Genomic DNA, 22,540 nt, shown 5'->3' with positions numbered 1-22,540 from the left:
CTGTGGCATCCTGAGAAAAGGACAGCTCGGGGGAGAGGGTGGGGAGTGGGCAACCACAGGTCCTGCAGTGAAGAAACCTTCTTTCCCTCGGCCCAACCCAGCACTCTTGTCTTTTTTATTTATTTGTTTTATCCCTCACCACGGTCCTGTGAGAGGGTCCGGGCAGGCGGTGGCACCTGTTTTAGAGATGGGGAAGCCCTAGTGCAGGCACTGACGTCCTGAGGGCCCCTGGGTTAATAAGTGATGGAAGCAGGATTCTGGCCTGTGTCTTCAGAACCCCCACCCAGCATTCTTTCCAGCAGACCACAGGTGGGGCTCCAGAGTGCTTCGTAGGGGTCAGGTCTAGAGAAAAGATTAATAATTATGCAGAAGCAGCTAAAGGAAAGAACTGCTCGTGAGCACCTGTTGTGACTTTCCGCAGAGATACTGTCAATATTTGTTCCCGGTTTGAGCACTACCCAAGCAGCGTTCTTTCCAACTTTGGTTGGACGGGGTCTGACACAGCAGGAGTGTTCAGATACGTGTTTGTTGAGTGGGTGACAAAACAGTTGATTCTTACAAAATCCCCAACACCTATTGCCGGCTGGCCAAGGAAAGTATTTATTAGAAAGCCAAAGTCCACCGCAGAGCTGATCCGGCCTTGCGGCTGCCCTGTAACTGCTTGGGGATCGTTCAGGCGTTGCTGCATCTCGGACTGAATAGACGTCTGCATTTATTGATGCCACCTTTGTTCCTGCAGACTTGGCAGATGCCAGTCAATGACCCTAATTGTGGCCTGTCAGCAGGTTGACAGAGAGTCCCTGAGGGAGGCCAAGTATGGCCCTGCAGGCTGGTGGAGAGACAGCGGAAACCATTTAAGCTTTGGTTTTGACAGATGAGCTCAGTCAGGGCCGTGGGAAGGATGGGAGGGGATGGCGTGGGGAGGTTCCCACACCTAGAAAGCTGTGTGCCAGATTCTGGCTCCCCACTGGGAACATCTGACATGCAATCTCTTAGGTCAAAAGGAAGTCCATACTGCAAGCAGTGTCTTCCTTCTGAAAGAAAGCCTGCTCCAAGCCAGCTATTCTGAGACCTGGGTGTGTAACAGGCTGTCTGGACCCTAGGAACCTGCCTCACGTCCAAATGTGGCACTGAGGCCAGGCCCCAGGAGAAGGAAATCGGGGCCAAGATGGAAGGCAGCTCTTGGTTTTAGCAGGCACACCTTGGAGACATTGCGGGTCAGGTTCCAGGCCACCTCAGTAAACGTGAACTTTTGGCTTCCCAGTGCATACAAGGTTATGTTTACACTAGATTATAGTCTGTTAGTGTGCAGTAGCATTATTTCTTAAAAAGCAATGTGCATGCCTTAATGTAAAAATACTTTATTGCTAAAAAATGCTTACCATCATCTGACAATTCTGGGTTACCACAAACCTTCAATTTTTCAAAAAAACGCAGTATCTGCAAACTGTGATAAAGCAAAGTGCAATAAAATGAGGTTTGCCTGTAGTAACGTTTGCCGTTAGTTTCTGTAACTATTAGTCAGTTGGAACATGAAGACAGTTGAAAGTGGTAGGTCTGTTAGGCTTCTGCTTGCAGATTGTGAGAGGACGTCTCTACCTAGGGAGGCGGCGAGGGGTTACCTCCAGGGGCTTCTGGAGGTCTGAGAATTGTCCTGGTCTCCAGGGACAGCGGGGATCCCGCTGGCATTTAGCAAGAGAGTGTCGGGGTCAGTTGTCCTGCTGCGAGCAGCTCCATCCTTCCTGCCCAGCCAAAGACTGTCCCCACCAAGTGCCAGTGATGCTTGTGTGATGAAACACTGTCCCTGGGTTTGGAAAGGGTGTCCTTTTCTGACCCCCATGAACTCTCAGAAGTCTTCCTGGGAATTTGTTTCTCAGCTGTTTCCCCCATATTCTTGCACTCTTACTGGATTCCAGCTTCACAGCCTTCAGCCTGACTGAGGCCGGTGGTACTAAACCCACGTGAGATGAGGTGAATTCTTCTAGTTTTGTATTTATGGGCATCATTCCTCCGTTTAGATTTCCTGCTTCACCATTTGACCTACAACCACTGAGCCTGCAGGCTGGCCGCCCCTCTTCTGTGGCACCACTGCACCCCTCTCGTGCCTTCCTGGGTTGAGGTCCAGGAGGTCATCAGCTGACCTGGGAAATCTTTTATTGATAAGCAACTTTTGGGTTAAAATTTTACCCTGGGTTTTCATCTGTGTCAGTTACATTAAACTTGTGGTTGCTCCAGGCTGGATTTGGGGCACAGAGGGTTGGTCTCAGAACCTAGTTTATTCAAAGTTTAGTGGCAAACACACTGAAGCATTAACTGTGTGTTTTGGGGTGGCAGGACCATGGGTAAGTTTTTCATCCTTCCATATTTGGTTTGGTTTTTCCCTGTCACTGTGTATCTTAGTTCCGGCTGCTAGAACCAAATAGCAGGGACTGGGTGGTTTCAACAACAAACATTTGTTTCTCACAGTTCTGGAGGCTGCAAAGTCCAAGAACGAGGTGCTGGCTGATTCGGTATCTGGTAAGGGCTCTCTCCATGGTCTGCCGAGGGACACCTTGCTGTGTTCCCATGTGGTGGAGAGTGCTCCAGCTAGCCCTCTGGTCCCTTCTTATAAGGACACTAATCCATCATGAGGACTCTGTCCTCACGACCTCAGCTAAACCTAGTTACCTCCCAAAGGCCTTCCTCCAACTCCAAATGCCATCACTTTGGGGCTTATGGCTTCAACATAGACATTTGGGGTGGGGGACACAAACATTCAGCCCCCGGCCCTGTGACTAGTGAAAGGAGCGTGGGTTTGGCAGACACACAGACCTGGGTTTGCCGCTTTGCAGCCATGTGACCCTGGGCACAGTACGTATCCTCTCTAAGAGTCATTTTCCCCATATGGAAATCAGGGTATTGCTGTCAACCTCAGGGTTGTAGAGTCCTCAGAGGAAGCAGCAGGTGCCTGCTGGGTGCGGAAAAAGTGTCCTCCCCCTCCCTCCGCCCTCCTCTACCATCAGTGTCTCCGTGTGCTGAGTACCAGGTGAATGAGTGACCGGGCAGGTGACTGTCCCCTGTGCTTGTGTCCCTTCAGTGACCTGCAGAACGCAGCCGCCGGCTCCTTCGCCTCTGCGTTTGCTGCTCTGGTCCTCTGCCCCACGGAGCTCGTGAAATGCCGCCTACAGACCATGTACGAAATGGAGATGTCGGGAAGGATAGCCAAGAGCCAGAAGTAAGCACTGCTTGGGCACAAACCGTGGGTCCCTGTTGCCTTGGTGTAGCGAGTATTTTTAAACTTTATGTTGTCCTAAAGCTAGTGGCAGAGAAATGGTTTATGTACTCCAAATACTTTTTTTCTACCAATCAGAGGATAATTTTCTGAACGGACTGTCTGTGATGGCTGGACCCAACCCACAGAATGTCACAGACAAATATTTAATGTCCCAGAAGTGGAGAAGCAGGAGCTTATACCCCTTTTGGCCTGTGGAGAGCCTAAGGTGTGACCCCCTAGCTGTACCAGGAGGCAGAGAGCAGCCCCTTTGAAACTGAGGGCTGAGATTTCCTAAGTCCCGGTTTGGATTCTGAGATGAGTGTTTGCTGGCTCTGCAGTGTCACATGGGCGCTCAGGCTCATCCCCCCAGATCTGATGATAACTTCCTTCCGCCTCCTCCCTAATCCTGCAAGTGTACCTACAAGGGGCTCACACTCTGAAAACATTCATCAAAACCCTCGTAAGCATAGCAAGCCTTCAGTAATTCTCTCTCCAACTTTGTCTTGAAAAACAGATTCTAGTTACCCTGTGAATGTATGTACGTACAATATGATTTATTATGATTTATTAGAACTGAAAAGCAATTTATTATCCTTATTAATCTGAAAACTTGCTTTTTTTAATCTTAACTGACAAAAAGTTTGGTCAGGGGTATGGCTAAGTTTAACTCAAAGCCAGTAAACTTGCTAGGGGAAAAAAACAGTAGATAAATTGACCTTTTTCAGAGTCACCAGTTTCCTTCCAGTGAGGATGGGGTTTGTAATAGCGCCCTATTTTGTGCACCTGTGAGATTCATTACAACCAGTTTGAATGTATTATTCAGAGCCTGGAAGTCCTAAAGTGTAAGTCTTTAAAGCTTTTTATTGAAATACAATTTCCGCACAATTACAGGAGTGCACACAGAAATCATAAGAAGTCTTAAATGTGCAGTTATGTAAACAGTCACAAAATGAACATGACTTTGTAAACCAGTGCCCAGATAAAGAAATAGAACCTTAACAGCCCCCGGGAAGTTGTCCTTGTAGCTCTTGGAAGTAGTTTGAAGTATTTTTAAAGAAAGTGATTGTTAGATCCAAAGGATTTAGGTAGATGAACACTCTGTTAATATGGGGCTGGACTGCATCTCAGGTAGAGCAGTGCCCACACAGGGATATGGTAGCTTGGAGTTAAGACTTGGATTGGAAGCGGGCTAATTGTCTTGAGTTGGATGACTTGGTTCTATAAAAGGAGAGGGTCCCGCAGGCAGGGCCTGGCTAATGGGTACTGCCTGGGAGGGAGGGTTAGAAGAACCTTAGAAGCAGGTTACCTTTATTACCTGGGGGCTTGATCCTTCCTGGTCCAAGCCAGGTCACCTGCTGGGAATAAAGTCAGGCTCTCGGGGCTCACTGAGCTCCTGCGTGTGGTTTCCAGCACTGTTGCTGGGTTGGAGGGAAGTGCCTGCCACCCGCACACAGTCAGGAGGAGCCCCTGCACGGAAGGTGTTGTGTTCCGGCTGCCGCAGGCTCTGATCCACCTCGAGTAAAAATCATCACACACCAACCTCTCTGAGAACTAAATTCTTGGTGCGTCCGGCCTTACAGGAGCTGTAGCTCAGCTCTTAGAATTTCTTGTGTCTTGCCTTTAAGTAACACTTAAGGTTATTTGCTCATTTCCCCAGACTAACGCAAAACAAAACAAACCCTAAACACTGGAACCAATTGCCTAAAACACACCAGATCAAAGGAAAGGCTGAGGAGATAGGAATCAAGGAAGGGAAGGGCTTGGGCACAAACACCATTTTGTTCGTGCTGAGTTTGGACAACCCTCACTGTCATTGTAATTTCATGTAGTCACTGTTGGAAAAACGGGTGTTGGCTCTTTGATAATGATTTCTAGAAATACATGCATCCATTTTAATAAAATCTCTTCATCCTAGGAGAGTTCAGTGATAAAACTTGTTACAAAATAACTGTATCTGTTTCTCTGAGAGACTTCCTTCCCACAGAAGGAAGCCTTTTATTCCCGGAATTCTGGTTCCTCTGTTTATAACACCAGCTGCTTGCCGTTAGAGCTTCATGAGGTCCGCTGATCGGGTGCGATGCTGTGGTCCGCCCTCCCCGCCCGCGCTGACCGCCCCCCTCACCCCGTGTCTCCTCCCAGCACAGTCTGGTCCGTCGTGAAGAGCATCCTGAGGAAGGACGGCCCCTTGGGCTTCTACCACGGGCTATCGAGCACTTTGCTCCGAGAAGTGCCCGGCTACTTCTTCTTCTTCGGTGGCTATGAACTGAGCCGATCGTTTTTTGCATCAGGGAGATCAAAAGATGAATTAGGTAACCGTGTTGTCAGGGACAGCGCAGTTGGGTTGGATGGTGTCCGCTTCCCAGGGGTGTGGCCGCTGTGGATTCTGCATGTGCGGCGCCCCGTGTTGTGGGGGAGGTCCGCCGGGCACCGGGGAGCTTCTGGAAGCTGGAAAAGATCGTGGCAGCAGGTGGTAACCAGCACCTTCCTCCGGCCTTGGTGATTGCCTCTAGACAGGCTGGCGCAGTACATCCCACACTTTTTATGAGAATACCATTTGTTCATTTGCTCTGGATCCATTTTAGGGGAGAATACAGACATTATTCCCCAGTGGGAAATCACCAGCAAATGGGGAAATCACCTATAAATCATCTTTCAATAAGCTTAAAACATTTGGTAATCTGGATAGTGTTTTGAGAGCAATGAGAAGTGTAGTTCTTTCTAGTTTATCCTAATTAGCTGCTTGACACAGCCTTATCCATGTTGGGCTCACATGAGTGATTACACCTCCCTTCAGTGTTTTGAACTTATTCTGGGATTAGTCAAGCTCCCAGGCTTAACTGTTGCATTTAGTAAGACAGCTTTGTTTTTTCATGGTAAAGGAAGAATCAAGGCTGTGGGGCATTAAAATATTAAAATTCTTAAGAGTGAGAAGGTTGAAAAAAGATGGAGCCTGTGTTTTAGTGGCCTCTGTTCTCATTCCTCATGGTAGGGCATTGCCATGTGTGGGGGGCCTGCTGGTTCTGGGTGGGCCAGGCCTCCGGAGGACGGGGCAGGAGGGCCATAGTGACCAGCCTAAACCCACCCTCACTAGGGCTGCCCCTTGTCTGGTGTGCTGAGGGATGGTCCCAGACTACCACACAGAACCTGTGCTCTCAGACGGCTTGACAGTTGCCTCCAAGAATTATGCTCCCGAGCTACAGCTTTGGTATTTGCCCCTACCTGCAGCCACTATTGCATTGACCTCTGGAAATGTCACATCAGCTGTTCTCGAGAGAAAATACCGTTTGCTAATTTCCTCCTCTAGGCCCTGTCCCTTTGATGCTAAGCGGTGGATTTGGTGGAATCTGCCTCTGGCTTGCTGTTTACCCAGTGGATTGTATCAAATCCAGAATCCAAGTTCTTTCCATGTCTGGAAAACAGGCAGGATTTTTCGGAACCTTCATAAGTGTTGTGAAGAATGAAGGTGAGTGTCTGCTGCAGAACCAGGGGAGGTGACTGCGCTGCTGTCTTCTCGGGGCTGATCAGATGGGTGACGGCTCTCTTCCCCCTGCCTCATGTCCTTTTTCTAGCACTGTCTATAATCCCACACTTGTGGATTCATTTCAAAACCCCTTTCTGTAACTTACTTTCATTATTCTCAAGAATGTTTAACATTCTGATTCCCAACCCCCGGGGGTTGGGGCCAGGATTCTTTTTTCTAAATGGCCTGGAGGGAATTTTTAGAATACAAACTTTGTCTAAGAGGACAGATGTTTTGAAGTTAGTACCACTTGTTTTACATAATAGCGTCAGGACAGGATCTCTAACGGAATGACAAAGAAATTTAAAAAACGTCCATCCTTAATGCTAAGACTTCTGGAATTCGAAATGCACTAAGCGACTGCTGAATAAAGCCAATTTTATGCCACTAGTGAGTAAAGATCTGTCTGCCCAGCATCCACTAGACATCTTAAAACTTGGGCTGTGCACTTGTTGGTCTTGATTTTGAGCGAGCACAGTAGCAGGATGCAGAAACTGATTTAGTCCCAAGTACAGCACAGGTATCTTGTATATTATTAATAGTAATGCCTTTTAAATTTGCATAACACTTTAGTTTCACAAAGTACTTGCCCCTCCCTTATCCGATTGGATCTTCAGAATCACCTTGGGCAGTGCTAATACTAGAAACAGGTCTCTGACTTCAGTGCCCTTCCTGCTGGCCTGCCTCGAAGTCCTCACCCTCAGGGGAAGCTGCAGAACTGCTGCCCCCTGTGGCTCTGTGGTTGCCTTCTGTCTTCCTATGTGAGGCTCCCCTCTGCCTGCTCCATCTCCCAGGAGTTCACCTGGCACAGCACCGGTGTGTATTACCTGAGCCTCGCCAGCTTTGCTGGGAAACCTGACATTTGTCCTGGCTTCCACTAGTCTATTCAGTTCCATTAGCCCAGGGAAACCTGTTCCATCACTGTTGGTTTTTAGCACTATTGTTTGGATTTGTTAATGTAAAAATATCTATGCTGTATGGTTTCATGGGAAATTTCCAAGGAGGGTGAGTCTCAGTCTTTGATTACCCTTTTGTTTTCCAGGAATAACGGCCTTATATTCTGGACTGAAACCTACCATGATTCGCGCGTTCCCTGCCAATGGGGCGCTATTTTTGGCCTATGAATACAGCAGGAAGTTGATGATGAGCCAGTTCGAAGCCTACTGAGGTGCTGTGGTGAACCTGGAGCCAAGGACAAGTGCTGAGGACTATAGTCCATCTCAGGGTTTCCTGGAGTACAAGACCAATGTGGAATTGCTTTGATTTCACGGGAACTTTTTTTTTGTCTTCCATTCTTATACCTTAAATCTTAACCTTTATAGGAGAGTATTTTACATCATGTAATTTCTCCCCATCATTGTATTGAAATAGAAAAACTGCTGCTCTTGTCCTCGGTGGGACATATAGGGTGGGCCGCTGGCCCTAGGTACCTAACCTGAAAGGCTAACTATAGTTGTATCAGGGCTTTTGCAAAAACCTGTACGTGTACATGCAGTTTGGATGGTTGTATGTTGTGAGTGATGCCCAATTTGGTTCTGTGTTTCATCTCAGATCTCACCAGAAAAGCCCAGAGGTAACCGTGTTTCATAAGGATGGTTACAAATGGTTGCTTAGTCCATTCTAGATGTAGGATCTCTTTTAAAATCTGCCTCGTGTGGACACTATATTAAGTGGTTAAAGTTTTAAAGAAGTTTTCCTGTGGTGCTTGAAAACTTAAGACAGCCATCTACATTTTACAGAGGAGAATATACCTGCATCCTGGTGTGGCTTCCGCAACCTTAAGTTTCAGGTAAGCGTCCTGGGTTTTCCCAAGATGCTCTCCTATGAAAACTGTGCCATTCATTGTCTAGGTGGGGTCACATCCCACACTCAGACTATTACTGGGTGTGGCCTAGAGCTGCAGGCCTCTGGGAAGCAGCGTGGCCCTCACTGGCCAGCTTCTCCTCTCCCAGGGAGCTCCCTCTGCTGGGCTGGAGCTTGAAGGGGCTGAGGGGAGGGGCCGGTGGTGCTGTGCTTTGTGAAGACCCTGTGGCTGACAGCCGCCTCCAGCTACTGCCTCTGGGTCTTGGCCTGGGTGGGATTCCAGAGTATTCCGCTGGACCACCTCTGGGCTGTTGAGCCGCTTGGGACCATGCCCTCCTTGGCTCCACCAATCAGAAATAGAATTTCCAGGGAGCAGAGTGGCAAAGCCAGGAGAGGCCCAGGCTCCCTGCCTGTCTGGGGGTGGAGTGACAGTGCTCGTGGGCAAAGTCCTCTCCTCTCGGTCGGAACCGGACAGAGCGTAGTGCTTGCGCTCCACATGAGTGGTGTCAGGGCTGACCCAGGCTGAAGTTTGTCCCAGGACCCCTGACCCCTCCTCGCCAGGCTCTTACAGTGTTAGAGCCTTTGACGTTGGGGACTGGCCATCAGTGAATCTCAGTGTCGTGGTTTATGGGGTGTGACTGTTTAAAGCGATGAAAGAGAAGTAACTGTCTCCAGCTCTGCCGTATGAATGCGCTGGTAACAACAGGCCCCGTTCCTCTGATCCCCGCAGACTTGGGATGGGCAGTCGTTCGGCCGTCTGGTGTAGGAGGGCCCTGGTCAGCACTAAAGCAAACCTCCTTGCTCTGCTGCTCCGAGACCACCGAGGACTCTCTGATAAAGCGTTCTCAGGCAGCCTGCATGGCTGAAGCAAGCGGGCTGGCCTGTGACTAGTCCATCCCAGTGCGTCTGTCCCTGTCAGCAGGACGGAGGCCTTGTGTGAAATCTCTGGTTTCTGCAAGCTTCCCTTTCCCCTTGAAACTGCTGGTGACTCCGCCACATGGCAGGAGCAAGAGGGTCAGGAGGGCAAGATGCTGGCGGGCAGGGCGCTGCAGACATTGTTGGAGGTGGGGGGGGGGGGCGTGCCGGGGCTGTGCCCCGTGTGCTTCAGAGCCGTGCCTGGTCTTCCCGCTGCCTTTCCTCGAAAAGAAAACCATCTTTCTACCTTACTTTTCTCCATACTTAAATGGTCAGTAGCTGCTAAGTGGTGCTTCCTCTGAACAGCTCTAGATTGAAGCAAATGTGGGACTGGCTTCCAGCTGGAGATAACCTGCTTCAGAGGCCAGGGGCCCCTGTCATGTGGGCCCTTTTGGCATTAGATTTTCTCACGTGTTGTCCTGTAAAGATTTAACCGAATATCTTCAGCAGAAACAGTCTGAGGCAAGTACAAATGAGTGGGAGTAAGGAATGGAAACTTAAGTCGTAGGTTTTGGGTTTTTTTCCTTCTATTTGCTTAATGATTCAATATTTGGGTACAGTTTGTACCACTTCAGATTTGTACTCCAGACAAAAACAGTAACTTGAAATATTGTGTTTAAAGAAATTCTTGTGTTCTGTCACTAAATTATTTGCCAAATATTTGACTACATATGATTTGCTTTGTTTAGGTACTTTGCATACGTGCTAAGAACCAATTGTCCAGGAATGTTCAAGAGTCATGCATGGTAATATTTTGAGGTGGCGGTTTTTTTGTAACAAGCATTTTTTGTCAGCAAGATTCCTGATGTAAAATAGCTATTAAATTGATAAGAATACATGGCAGTTACAAAAATTGGCCGGCTAGAATTACTCTCTCCCTCCACCAGGCTGTGGATGTGATGTGACTGATTTGGCAGGATGCCATTCTATTTTTTAAAATAAACTTGATACCAAGTTTTGGATAGTTCTATTCCAGGTGTTAGTAAATTCTATTCAAGAAAACCAGTATCGTTTTGATAGATTACAATGTAGGTTTCTTAAGTTGTTCAATGAATTATTCATATTGGGCTCCAGGAAAGCAACCACATAGGAGGCCCTGAGTAAGTTCTTTTTATGAGCAAAAGCAGAAAGGTGTGACGACTCATAATTGCCAGAAATTTTGATGCATCTTGGAGGGCCAGGGAAGAGAAATCTCAGTTGTCATCTTTATTTAAAACAAGATTCTTAAAAGTTGCCAGTATTAAGATCTTAACTCCTCACCAAGCCAGTGAAGTTTTTTTTTTTTCCCCATTTACCTAAGCCGGCCCGTTGATCTGCCCTCCACGGATTATTGCTGCATGAATTTTAAAGGAACACGTTTCTGTAAGTTTTGAAAGCATGCTCCTCCACGATCTTTTCCTCCAAGGGGAATCACGTTAGGGGGAGTAGAATGATAACTTCTGTGAGAAAAGCAAAATGCCTTCAGCTGGGCTGCTGCACTGGCAGCTGGGACCATCTGTCAGCTTTTGCAGGAGAGAAAAATACCTGCCTGGCTTTGCATGCCAGCACGGTGGCAGCTGGGAGCTCTCTACCCGTCTCTGCCAGGTTGGCACCTGCCAGCCCTTCTCTGTAAAATATCGCTCTAGTTCCCCTTAAAAAAATGCCTCCTCCAGACCTTCTGGCGCTGCCAACCTGAGCGGCAAGTGTTTTGTTAGTGTGTTGTTACGATGCTTAGTGGGAGTGTCCTGCCCCAAACTGTTTCCCCGCAAAACCATTTTGTTAACATGTGCTTTTTGCAAAATGCAAGGTTTCTCAGGAATGAGTATTCTGTGTTTTAGCAGAGGCACCGGTTCTCACTGGTTGCTACCTTTCATGGGCTTGATTGTTGCGAGCCTTGCCAATGACAGGAAAATCACTCAAACAAGGATAATTCTAAGAAAGGCAACATAGAACTATTTTCAAGGCCAATTATGGCCTTAAGATACAGTGGCAGCAAAGGCATTTAGAATAAAATGGCATCTGGAACCAAAGAGAAAATGATTCCCTGTGGGCACAGGACTAACCAGTGTCTATGTGAAAGGGTGACCTTATTGCAGAGTTTCCCAAGCTTAGGTGAAGCTGGTTTGGAGCAGGGGTGGTGGGGTTTAAAAGCTAGATTCCTCTGTGGAAATAATTCCTTTGATTTCACTTGTGATGTTACACAAAAGCAGAAGGTCCGGAAGAGTCTTTATCCTTCATGTTTACCAAGATTCTCTGACCTCCCCGAAGTTGTGTGTGTAATTCAAGGAAGCTTGCTAAGCTTTGTGTAGTGCTTGGCGAGCAAGAGAAAAACGTGTGTTGAGGGTGGGAGGCTGCAGGTGTGAACATTCCTCCGGGTTTTAAAACAGTCTTTGCTGCCGTTCTGATGCTTAACAGTTTGGAAGTCAAGTAGAGGAAGGAGTTAGAAATTGCCGGTCTAATATCTGAAATTATAAATGTGAAACAAAGCAGGGGATACATACTTGTCCAAAAAATATAAGCGAATGAAGTAAACCCAAAGTATTGGGGGAAATTAATTTTTTAAATATCTCAATTTTTATATGAAAATTTTGAGTTCTTAAAAGTGATAACTGATGGTTCTGTGTACTGTTTCAAATTTATCTCCATACAGATGAAAACTCTGTATAACAATGTGTACGTTCCTTCAAAAAAGATACAGCCGCTAACATTCTTTGTATATATATTTAATAGACGTATCAAGAACATGTACATTACATAAATATATCAGTAAGGAAACAGGTTTAAAAGCTATAAATATGTAGAAAGGATTGGGAAGACTATGATTCTATCCTAGAATTCTATCCTAGAAGAGGGGACTACACTTAATCAGATACTGCTGGTTGTAACTACAACTTAACTTCATCAAAATACACCTCGACTGCAAAATCTGAACGATAAATTTTCCATGTTTTTGGTTTGTGAGGATTATCCAGTTCATTTCTTGAAAGATATAACCTAGAATAGAAAAAAAAATTACATTTTAGGGCTAACAGGAAAGCCCTGCTGGATACCCTTGTTAGAATTAAAAAAAAAAAAAAAATAGCCTTGCTGGTCACCTTTAGTCTCAGCCCCTTCTTGGTGTCTGGTTAGCTTTCTAAGAGCCAGCTCTCCCACTTTCTCTATTAAGACACGGAATGTCATAACCTTCAGTAACAGTGTGCTACTGATTCTTTTAATATTGCCTTTTAAGGAATTAACATCTGGGTTTAATTTCTATATGTGACAGCAGACTAGATGTATATTAAAACCCAGTAACAAAATGAGTGCCTTTTAAATGATGAAGTTGGCATTTGGGGCAAATTAACAGTCTCCGTAACTAACAGAAACAACTTTGCCAAGTAGTACGGTAAATTTGTAAAAGCTAAATCTTTATAAACCATAAGAATGAGAAATGTGATCTAGTTTGTTGCCCCTCCAATATATGAACAGTGTTTTAAAAGGAAAAAATAAAAAGCTGTCCTTTAGCAAGGACCACTTTTGAGGAAGGTGTAGCACCAAATGAAGTTTCACCCCATTATCTATTTGAGGGACTTTGCTCGGACTGAGTCAAAGTTTGTATACATTTAGGGAGAAAACTGGTAAAAACGTTCCTTCAAATTCAAAGTTCACTCTGTCAAAATCCACTAACAGTGTGTGCATTATAGGTGTGTGGACCAGCTGTTCAGTTCACTGTTGCCTTTCTGGACTTGAGGTGGAATTAGGTGAAGTTCACACTTTAAGAAAAGGCTAGTATTGTATGTCATGAGAACTATTATATATACGCCACATACAATCACAGCCACTTCAAAAACTCACCTGTATGATTTTTGGAATATTTTTCCTTTTGTATTGAATGGTATGGTGCTAAAAATCATCTCAACTTTTCAGCACCACAGAACAAATACTCAAAGTGGGGAACTTGTAGATTTAGGAGTGAGTTTCCAGATATGGTAGAAGTTCTTTGGGAAATTTTTCAAATAATTACTTTAAAAAAAATTACTCAGTTTTTAGAATCATTTTAAATGAGAGACTATTAATGATTTTCAAAGCTGTCTTCATTGATACTTACTGTGTCTTACAACTTCTGCCCTAGATATAAATGTGTCAATCAGCTTCTAAACTAACTGAAGCCTCCCTGGACGATGCCTTACTTTGGGATAGAATTTGATGTTAGTTATCAGTAAATCAGCACACACTGAGGACCTGCCGTATTCAAGGTACTGAGCAGACTCACATTAAACTTCCATGGGAGGGATTTATTACCACACTCAAGATCTGATTATAGTGTGTTTTAATGTATAGTGCAGTCCCATGGCATGGGCCTTGAGGATAATGCAACAGTGGGTCTCAAGAATAACCATATTTTAAAAACCAGATCGCGATAAGCAAGGCAGTGAAGATTGGTATCTTGAGGATTTTTTTTTGTTTCTATAAATTGAGTTTATGGCAGTCTGCAAAAGGCTTTCCATTATGCGTTACAAAGACATGGGGGATTAGGCTGTTTCTACTGGATTAGATCATAGTCGTACCTGTTCTCTTGTATGAAAGATGTATGGAACCAAAAGTAAAAGGGACAGTTGTCATAGTACCGAGGAAGAGCCTAAAAAAGACATGGTTTAAAAAAAAAAGGTTATTTTTCACAGTAAAATTGATACCAAGAACTAATCATTCCAAAGGGATTAAAATTGCTTCCTTTATTCATTTGTATGTTCACCAAATACCAGTAGCTATTGAAAATGCAGCATTTACAGTTTATAGCATTACACTCAAGACATCAAGGAGGAGGCTTTGAGAGATTGCTATTCCTTCCTCTTGCCCTGTCTAGCAAAAATTTTTAAGAAAACGTATTTCTTCTATGATAGGTATTCATAAAGTTAGACACTGGTCTTTTAATCTGATTTGGATAGCGCTAAACAGATGATACTAAGGACCTATTCATGCCCCAATGTAGTATCCATAGCTATACTGGATGGTTAACCATTACTGATTATAGAAGTACCTACAATTTCTTAAAGTGCTTTTACCTCATGGCCCTTAAAAATCACAAAGGCCAGATATTACCAGCACCCTCTTGGCTAGTGCCCCTTACACCAGCGCTTCTGCTTAGAAAAACACTGATGAGGGCAGTTCAGACTGGCTCCATTATTCAAGGGGTAACCCATCCAACATGGAACTACCCAGGTCACTGGCTTCAACACGTTTACCACTTCAAACGTAATAAGTTCTCCAACAGGGAGCAAGCAGGGGATGAAGGAGGGCACAGCAAATACGCTTTACGTTGACCAACACAGTTACTTGTTGGCAGTTCTGACTGATGACTTAATAGGAAAATGAAACGATTTGAGGCTTAGAAATGTGCTGCATACAGAATAATACTCAGGCATACATTTTAGGACAGGTCAATGTAAATTATACCCTCATGATATTCAGAGTGATGACAATGGCAGACATTCTTATTTTTCATAAGGAAAATATTGGATTAAATATACTATTTAAAATGAATTATATATCAATTGAGAGGAAAGCAAAAATCTCCCTCAAAGTGTTTTCTGAATTGTGGGGAGCAATGTGTTTTAAAGACACAAAACAAAAATGTGGTCACCGCAATGTAGGAACACATACTTTTTTTTTTTTTTAAACATTCTGGTTTTTGTATTTTTCTTATCTGAAAATTAATACATGTAAATTGTGTAGAACTTAGGGGAAAAAAACCCAAATGAGCCATAAAAGATGTTTAATTACATATGCTCTTCTTTTTAAAAATTTTGTTACAGATGTGACTTGGTTTTCTCCCCCTCCCTGGCTAGGGGTTGACATCTGTCATCTCCCTTGTTGGGAACTGTAGCAAAGGAAATGCCAAACCAGAATCATTCAAAAGACCAGACAAGAAGAACAGCATAGGTTACCACTTGGTTACTCACCGAAGAGAGAAACCTCACTTTTACCTCATCATACAGAAGTGGAGAGTTGAATATATTAATTATTACTCTGTTTGATTCAGCGTCATGAACTATCTGTGAACAAACACACGGAATTCAGAACTATTAACCTAGCTGATAATGAGATAACAGTGAAGTCCCTGTTCACTTACTGAGGCTTCTTATACTTACCAAGTACTCTTGGTCTTATAGCCTAATCACTCCATGTATAAATATTAATCATTATTTCTGTAAAGTTGCAATACTTTTATTTACCTTTTTAAAAAGTCAGCGTGGTTGAGGGTTATGGTGGGGCACTATTAAAAAGCAAGATTATTCAATTTAGACTTTAACCAAGAAGCCATTACTGTTGAATGCGTCATCTGATTTTTATGTTAGGAATCTGTAGGCAGCTCAGTTTTAAAGCTGGCAACCACATTCAAAAAGCAAAGCATGATTGGTCACGTTTTCTCAAAACTATTTTCTGATGGGATCATAGGCCTTGACCATAGCAGATTGATGGATGGAGTGACCAAAGATAGGTCAAGTCTCTAGAATGAATGACTTTGAAGCTATACTGAGTATGTCTTTGTTATTGATCTACTGTTCTATGATAATGGTACCCACAATGAGAAGAGTCCACGGTAGACCCTGTGAAAAATAGAAAAGAAAGTGCAGATGCAACTGATGCTTCCGGGGGTTAAACACATCAAGAGCAATAGCAGAATGGTGTATTATTACGTGTCAGGCTGTATGATGGAGACTAAGAGTGCTGTTGTGTGCTCCAGCGAGGTAGATTGAGGTGTAGAATGAGAAGGTCTCACCAAGGAGGCAGAAACTGAGTTGGGCATGGAAGGATCTGTACAGATGAAGAGGAGGACCGAGGCGGGATCACGATGTGGAGCTGGGAAGATGCCATACTCACCTGCTCCCAAGGACACGCCAACACTACCACTACCTAAAGAACACCTCTCTGAGAATGACCTAAAGACGAGCAGAACAGCTCTTCTACAACTAAGGATATGAAGGAAAAACAGTGAGACAGGTCGGAGGGCCAGGGATGTGGTCTAATCAGGACCCACACTCCCAGTGTGGCTCCCCACAAGCAGGAGGAGATATCACAAAAACGGAACTTCTCCCTAAGGAGTAGTGGGGTGGGAACTCCACATCAGACACCCCACATCTGCACTGGGAAGATGAACCCCTGGTTGAAAACCAGCAGGGCTTGTGTCCGGGAGAGCCAAAAGGCTGCAGGAAACCAAGACTTCACTCTTAAACAGCATGGGCACAAACTCACTTCAAGTCCTGGGGCAGGAGCAGCCATCTGAAAAGTGCTCAGGCCACACGTGAAGTAGATTCATTAACTTGAGGGTGAGTGCCAGAGGGGCAGGCATTTAAGAAATTCTCCCTCCACCTCGCTGGCCCAGCACTGATGGGCCATTTTGAACATCTGAACACTGCTTGCCAGGCCCCAGCTGGCACCCCTCCAAAGCGACTCCTATCCTGACACACCCAGCAGGAGTTCTCAACTGGGTCTGGCCCCCACTACCACCGCCTGTCCCCCTAAAGCAGCTTCCACCCCGGGGGGGGGGCAGCTCACTCAACTGAGCCTGCAACTGCTGTGGTGCGCCAGCCCTGCCCACAAAGGAGCCGGCAAGCTTGGGGTCCAGGCCCAGCCACTCGTGCACCTAAAGCAGCTGTGGTGCCACTCCAACAGGAGGGCCATGCACCCAAAAGGACAACAGCCCTGGCTCTGCTGACCAGTGGGGATTGCTCTTCTGGGTCCCAAAGGAAACCTGCATAAGGCTACTTTTTCCAGACCAGCTCTACCTAATACACAGAAACAAACACAGGGAGTTAGGGAAAATGAGGAGGCAGAGGACTATGTTCCGAATGATAGAACAAGACAAAACCTTAGAAAAAGAACTACACAATGTGGACATAAGTAACCTACCTGAAAAAGTACTCAAAGTAATGCCCATAAAGATGCCCACCAAAGTTGGGAGAAGAGCGACCACAGGGACAACCTCAACAAAGAGGTATAAAATATAAAAATGAAACAACCAGAGCTGAAAAACACAGTAAGTGAAATGAATAACACATGAGATGGGAGCAACAGCATATCAGATGCAAAAGCACAGAAAGAGAACTAGTTACACCCACACAAGACTATCAGCTGATTTTTCAGCAGAAACTTTACAGGGGATGTGGGAGTGGCACAAAATAGTCGAAGTACTAAGAGCAAAAACACAACCACGAATACTCTTATCTGGCAAGGTTACTGTTCACAATTGAAGGAGAGAGTTTCCCTGACAAACAAAATCTAAAGGAAGTCATCACCACTAAACCAAAGACACTAACTGGAAAAGATACATGCACTCCAGTGTTCACAGAAGCATTACTTACGGTGGCCAAGATAAAGAAGCAACCTAATGTCCATTAACAGACAAATGGATCAAGAAGGTGTGGTATACACAACGGAGTACTAAACAGCCATAAAAAATGAAAATTTGCCATTTGCAACAATGTGGATGGACTTGGAGGTATTGTGCTAAGAGAAATAAGAGAAAAATACTGTTTCCTATCACTTACATGTGAAATCTAAAACATAAAATTAGTGAATATAGCAGAAAAGAAAGACTCATATAGAAAACAAACTAGTACTTACCAACAAGGAGAGGTAATAGAGTGGGGCAAGACGGGTAGGGGACAAAGAGGTACAAACTTACATATGAAATAAGCTACAGAGATATATTGAACAATACAGGGACTATAACCAATATTTTGTAATAACTATAAATGAAATATAACCTTTAAAAATTGTGACTCACTATGTTGTACACCTGTAACATAATATTGGACATCAACGATACTTTAAAAACATCCAAAAGAATTAAAAAATTTAAAAAACAAAGGCTGTAACAAAAGACGAAAAAACATTAACATAGTAATAAAAGAATCCAGCCAGAGGATATATAGCACTTGAAGACGTTTACGCACCCAACACAGAAGTACCTCAATATGTAAAGCTAATAGTAACAGACAGCAATACAATAATAGTAAGAGATTTTAACATCCCACTTACAGCAATGAACAGCTCATCCAGGCAGAAAATAAAAAAGGGAAGCCCTGACTTTAAGAAGACATTGCTAAGTCTAGAGATTCCTGAACCCCATTCCAGACTTCCTGAATCACACTTTTGGGGTACAACCTAGGAACCTGAATGTTTACAAGTCTCTGGTTATTTTCAGGCATATTAAGATTTCAGAATCAGTGCCATATAATAAAATGATCAAGAAGAAGAGAATAGGGCTAAAAGTGACCAGATTTATGAATTTAAAACTCAGATAGATTTCGGGGAACATGCTTGGCATTGGTAGAAAAGTGAAGGCAAAGCACCCCTCTGAACTGAAAATGTATTCTGGAAAATGCCCTGAAAACTATTTTTGAACAATGAATTTAATTTAGCTCTTGACTTGAATCCAAATCCAGGCTCACCACGTTGGATGGTACCAGAGAGCAACATGGCCTCTCCCTGTGGGGAGCAATGGTCTGGGGAGGTCAATATGCTGAGTTGACATCGGGATTTAAAACAAACACCAGAATGTTCAGTTCACATACTTTCTCTTACCTTACAGTATCTGGAGGCTGAACAGAAAAAGACAGTCTTTCGTTTCATCATTATTTGTACTTCTAGATCACTTCCATCACCTTTTCCAACGCCTGAATGAAATTAAAAAGTTAGGCTGGTTAGAGCAAAGATCAAAATGTCTCACAAATTAACAATATGGATTAAAAAGAGAAAAAGTTATCCCAGCTAACAATGCATCAATATTGAATCATCTGGATCTTGCATGGATTTTGTCTTTGAAAGACAAGTCTTTAAGTCCAATCCTGTCCCCTAAAGCAGAATTTATAAGGCTGGAGGAAAGAAAGACACAGTTCAGTTTTTAAGACTTAGAAACTCATGGCTTTACCTTTCTAGAAAAAAAAAATTAGGCGACTTGTAACCTTTCTTGCTGATACGTTGCTTTCTTCAGACTTCTAGTCATGATGTTCCTTAATATTGAATAGTCTAAATGCCTCTTGCCCTAGTCCAGTTCCTTTTACAGTCTTTATGAAAATATAGTACAGCCATAACCAAACATTCCCGCTATGTTCAGTATATATTTACAATTGGTTTCTTCCCCTCTTTTTTTTCAACTGACCCATTTACTTTAGTATTTCCTTAAAGGGCTGGTTTCTCAAGCATTCAGTTAATTTTTGTTGCTCTCCTTCCAGCCTTGCATATTTCACTTAAATATGCACAGAACTAAAGGTACAGAACTAAAACAAGTATTCTAATCAAGTCATTGACCATTCTCGATTGTTCTCTATTATGTTTGCTTTCATTTAAGTTTGTTCTAACACCACATTATTGAATAGAATTTACTAACACCTGGAATAGAACTATCCAAAACTTGGTATCAAGTTTATTTTAAAAAATAGAATGGCATCCTGCCAAATCAGTCACATCACATCCACAGCCTGGTGGAGGGAGAGAGTACAGGACCCTGGGAAAACCGTCTGGAACGGTAAGAACATCGACCCTCCTGCCCAGTTCTCCAGTTCTCCATAGAGCACTTACCGTGAATTGAATAAATCACAAACTTGTTTATCTTGAGTATTTTCCTTGGAGGAAGATGCAAGTTGTAGGTATTTTTCACCTTCGCAAAATAGCCAACAAATCTACTCTGCAAAACGAGAGAAGTCTCAATTTAAGTGGAGGTGAAGAGTCTGTAGTCAGCATTCCTGAGTTTTCTTAAGGAGAGGAATAGATTAAGGAAACATTTATCAGGGGCTATTTACATAACGAGGCATTTTGGCCTCACAACCATATGTTGCCTCACAATGGAATATATACCTTAGGAAAAAAGACTGAGATAAGAGCCCCGGGGAAGTAACAAGTGAGGAGCCAGGTGCTGTTCAGAGGCTGCTGGGATTGAAAGCAACAGACGATGACATCACAGCAGGATGCAGTTAAGCGCGACTGTGAGACAGGTGGGTCTGAGGGGAGAAGCTTGGCCGTGACTGAGTCAAAGGAAGGTTTGTGTTTGGTGGAGAATGGCCTCCCCTGCATGGGAGAAGGAACATGTGACAACTCAAGGGGAGACCTCCAGAGGCCAGCAGCACATCGTGCGCAGCCTTCTCTTGTCCCAGCCAGCTAGCACAGCCTCACCTTCCATTTCCCCAATTCTACTTCCACAAGGAAGCCCTGGGGATTCTCTTAGCCTAGTCCTTCTCCTATGCCAAGCCACTCAAAGGGCTCTCCTTGAATCTTTTTCTAAAAGCTGAAGAGTTTTGGTACTGAATCAATGGGGAGTTAAATAGCCACCAACCCTTCCCCACCCACTGGAAAGTGTTAGTGAAATTAACTACCATACTCTCCATCGGAAAGGGCCAATTAAGAGAAAGCCCTGGCACGTTCTTAACTCAGGGGCGGATGAAATGCAGTGTGTAGAACGGCCCACAACAGTGCAGGACCAGGCGGGCCTGGTACCTGAGCATCACCGCCCCGCAAGGAGGGAACCCTGTCATGGGGCCTAGTCCCCACATCGCTAGCCCAGTGAATCAGAACAGACTCAGCTGTAGCCTAGGGTGTGCCACGTCTGAACTCAAGTTAGAGAAGCTGCGCGTGACCACTGAGGAAACGGGGAAGAGCTACTTGCAAGAGCTCCTGCCTCCAAATTGTAGAAGATCTTGAGTGCTAGCTTCCAGCATGTTTGTTGCCATTGGCAGTGGGAAGCCAGTGTGGATTTTGAGCATGAAAAGGCATGATGAGAGCTGGGCTTCAGTAGTTCACGTGTTGCTTTTAGCCTACGGCCTGGGGCTGTCTTTTTTCCTTCTTTTTTTGGTTGGGTGTGGCAGAAAAATATCAGTGGATAAGGCTGAATTCTTTTACCCCAAATTAAATGTCCTGAGCCGGCAGTTAACAGTGTTCTGCTAACGAAGCCGAGGGTGTCTATTCAGCTCCCATCACTTAACTCAAAGAAAACGTCCATTCACAGCCCTACCCACGTTTACTTAAGAATTCCCAACCCCCCCTCACTTTGGTGTGAGGGGCAACATAGAAAAGGCAAGAGGTGAGAATCTGTTCACAGGATGGGAAATAACAGGCTTCAAAGTTTGATAGATCTGGATTTGAGTTCTTGGTTCAAAAAGTTAATTTCTCTGAGCCTCAATTTCCCATTCTGTAGAATGGGAATCATAATGGTGCCCACTCACTGAATTACTGAGAACATTAAATGAGGTAATGAATGCAAAACTTTTAGCATGATTCACCAAAGTCTAGAATGTTGTAAATTCTATAGGATAAATGCCCCGGTTTCTACAGTAAATAAATTACAAGGAATAAAAGAGAAATGGGAAACTTATCAACAAAAAGAGACAAAGAGACATAGCAACCCAATGAAATGTGCACCCTTGTTTGGATCCTGATTGAAACAAACTAAATTTTAAAGATTTTAAGATAATTATGGAAATAAAAATAAGGACTATATATTTGATATTAAGGTCTAACATTTTTAGATATGTAAATGGTTTTAAGGTTTTTTGTTTTTTGGGGGGGTTTTTTGGTGGGATACTTGCGGGATAAAATGATCTGATGTCTGGGATTTCCTTCAAATCTGGGTTTAGAGAAAACGTGGCGCGTGGGTGTGCGTGAGGAGGCGGGGAGGGAAGGGATGAAACGTGGCTGGCTACGTGATGAAACGGTCGCTGAAGCCGTGTGATGACTGCAAGGGGGTTTAATGTACGACTATCTTGCCTTTTTATGTTTGAAAAAGCCTGTAACAAAATGTTTTCAAAAGGAAAAAAATAGGGCAATAGCATATATTTCACGTGGATTGTCTGAGTATTAAAAATACGTAAAAGTACAATAGTGTCTAGTGTATAATAGGTTTTTGAAAAATGTTACTTTTTTCCTTTCCTCTTTCAAAATACAGCCCCCTCCCACCTTCTTTCTGTCTGCCTCTCTCCTCCTCCCCACTCGCACATGTGTGTATATACACACACGCTTGTGATGTTCTGCAAGAGCTGAGTTGCCCTAAGGGGGCTCGTGAAAGACTCAGTTCCTCTTCACAGGAAAATAAAAGG

The 22,540-nt window shown here is 44.2% G+C and overlaps 2 protein-coding genes across 13 annotated transcripts in view; one reads left to right on the top strand and one right to left on the bottom strand.

Annotated features, from left to right (window-relative positions):
* Positions 1-22,320, top strand: part of SLC25A15 (solute carrier family 25 member 15) — a 31,760-nt gene extending 9,440 nt beyond the window's left edge. The window contains exons 4-8 of one of the 2 annotated variants that reach the window (XM_032496249.1): positions 3,077-3,214; positions 5,393-5,562; positions 6,558-6,716; positions 7,816-10,853; positions 13,582-22,320. In XM_032496249.1, the coding sequence (XP_032352140.1) occupies positions 3,077-3,214; positions 5,393-5,562; positions 6,558-6,716; positions 7,816-7,940 (592 nt within the window). In that variant the 3' untranslated portion in view covers positions 7,941-10,853; positions 13,582-22,320. Of the gene's footprint in view, positions 1-3,076; positions 3,215-5,392; positions 5,563-6,557; positions 6,717-7,815 lie in introns of both variants that reach the window. The other variant, XM_032496248.1, reaches the window with a different exon arrangement.
* LOC102509320 (phosphatidylinositol 3,4,5-trisphosphate 3-phosphatase TPTE2) overlaps positions 12,178-22,540 on the bottom strand; it is a 90,867-nt gene continuing 80,504 nt past the window's right edge. For all 11 annotated transcript variants that reach the window (XM_014554980.2, XM_032496243.1, XM_014554981.2 and 8 more), the window contains 5 exons: positions 20,034-20,139; positions 19,038-19,129; positions 15,410-15,502; positions 14,018-14,088; positions 12,178-12,464 (listed from right to left, as the gene is read on the bottom strand). In XM_014554980.2, coding sequence (XP_014410466.1) covers positions 12,356-12,464; positions 14,018-14,088; positions 15,410-15,502; positions 19,038-19,129; positions 20,034-20,139 — 471 coding nt within the window. In that variant the 3' untranslated portion in view covers positions 12,178-12,355. The remainder of the gene's footprint in view (positions 12,465-14,017; positions 14,089-15,409; positions 15,503-19,037; positions 19,130-20,033; positions 20,140-22,540) is intronic.

This window comes from Camelus ferus, chromosome 14 (assembly GCF_009834535.1).
Source record: "Camelus ferus isolate YT-003-E chromosome 14, BCGSAC_Cfer_1.0, whole genome shotgun sequence".
NCBI classification, from domain to species: domain Eukaryota; kingdom Metazoa; phylum Chordata; class Mammalia; order Artiodactyla; family Camelidae; genus Camelus; species Camelus ferus.
This window is presented reverse-complemented; position numbering and strand designations above follow the sequence as displayed.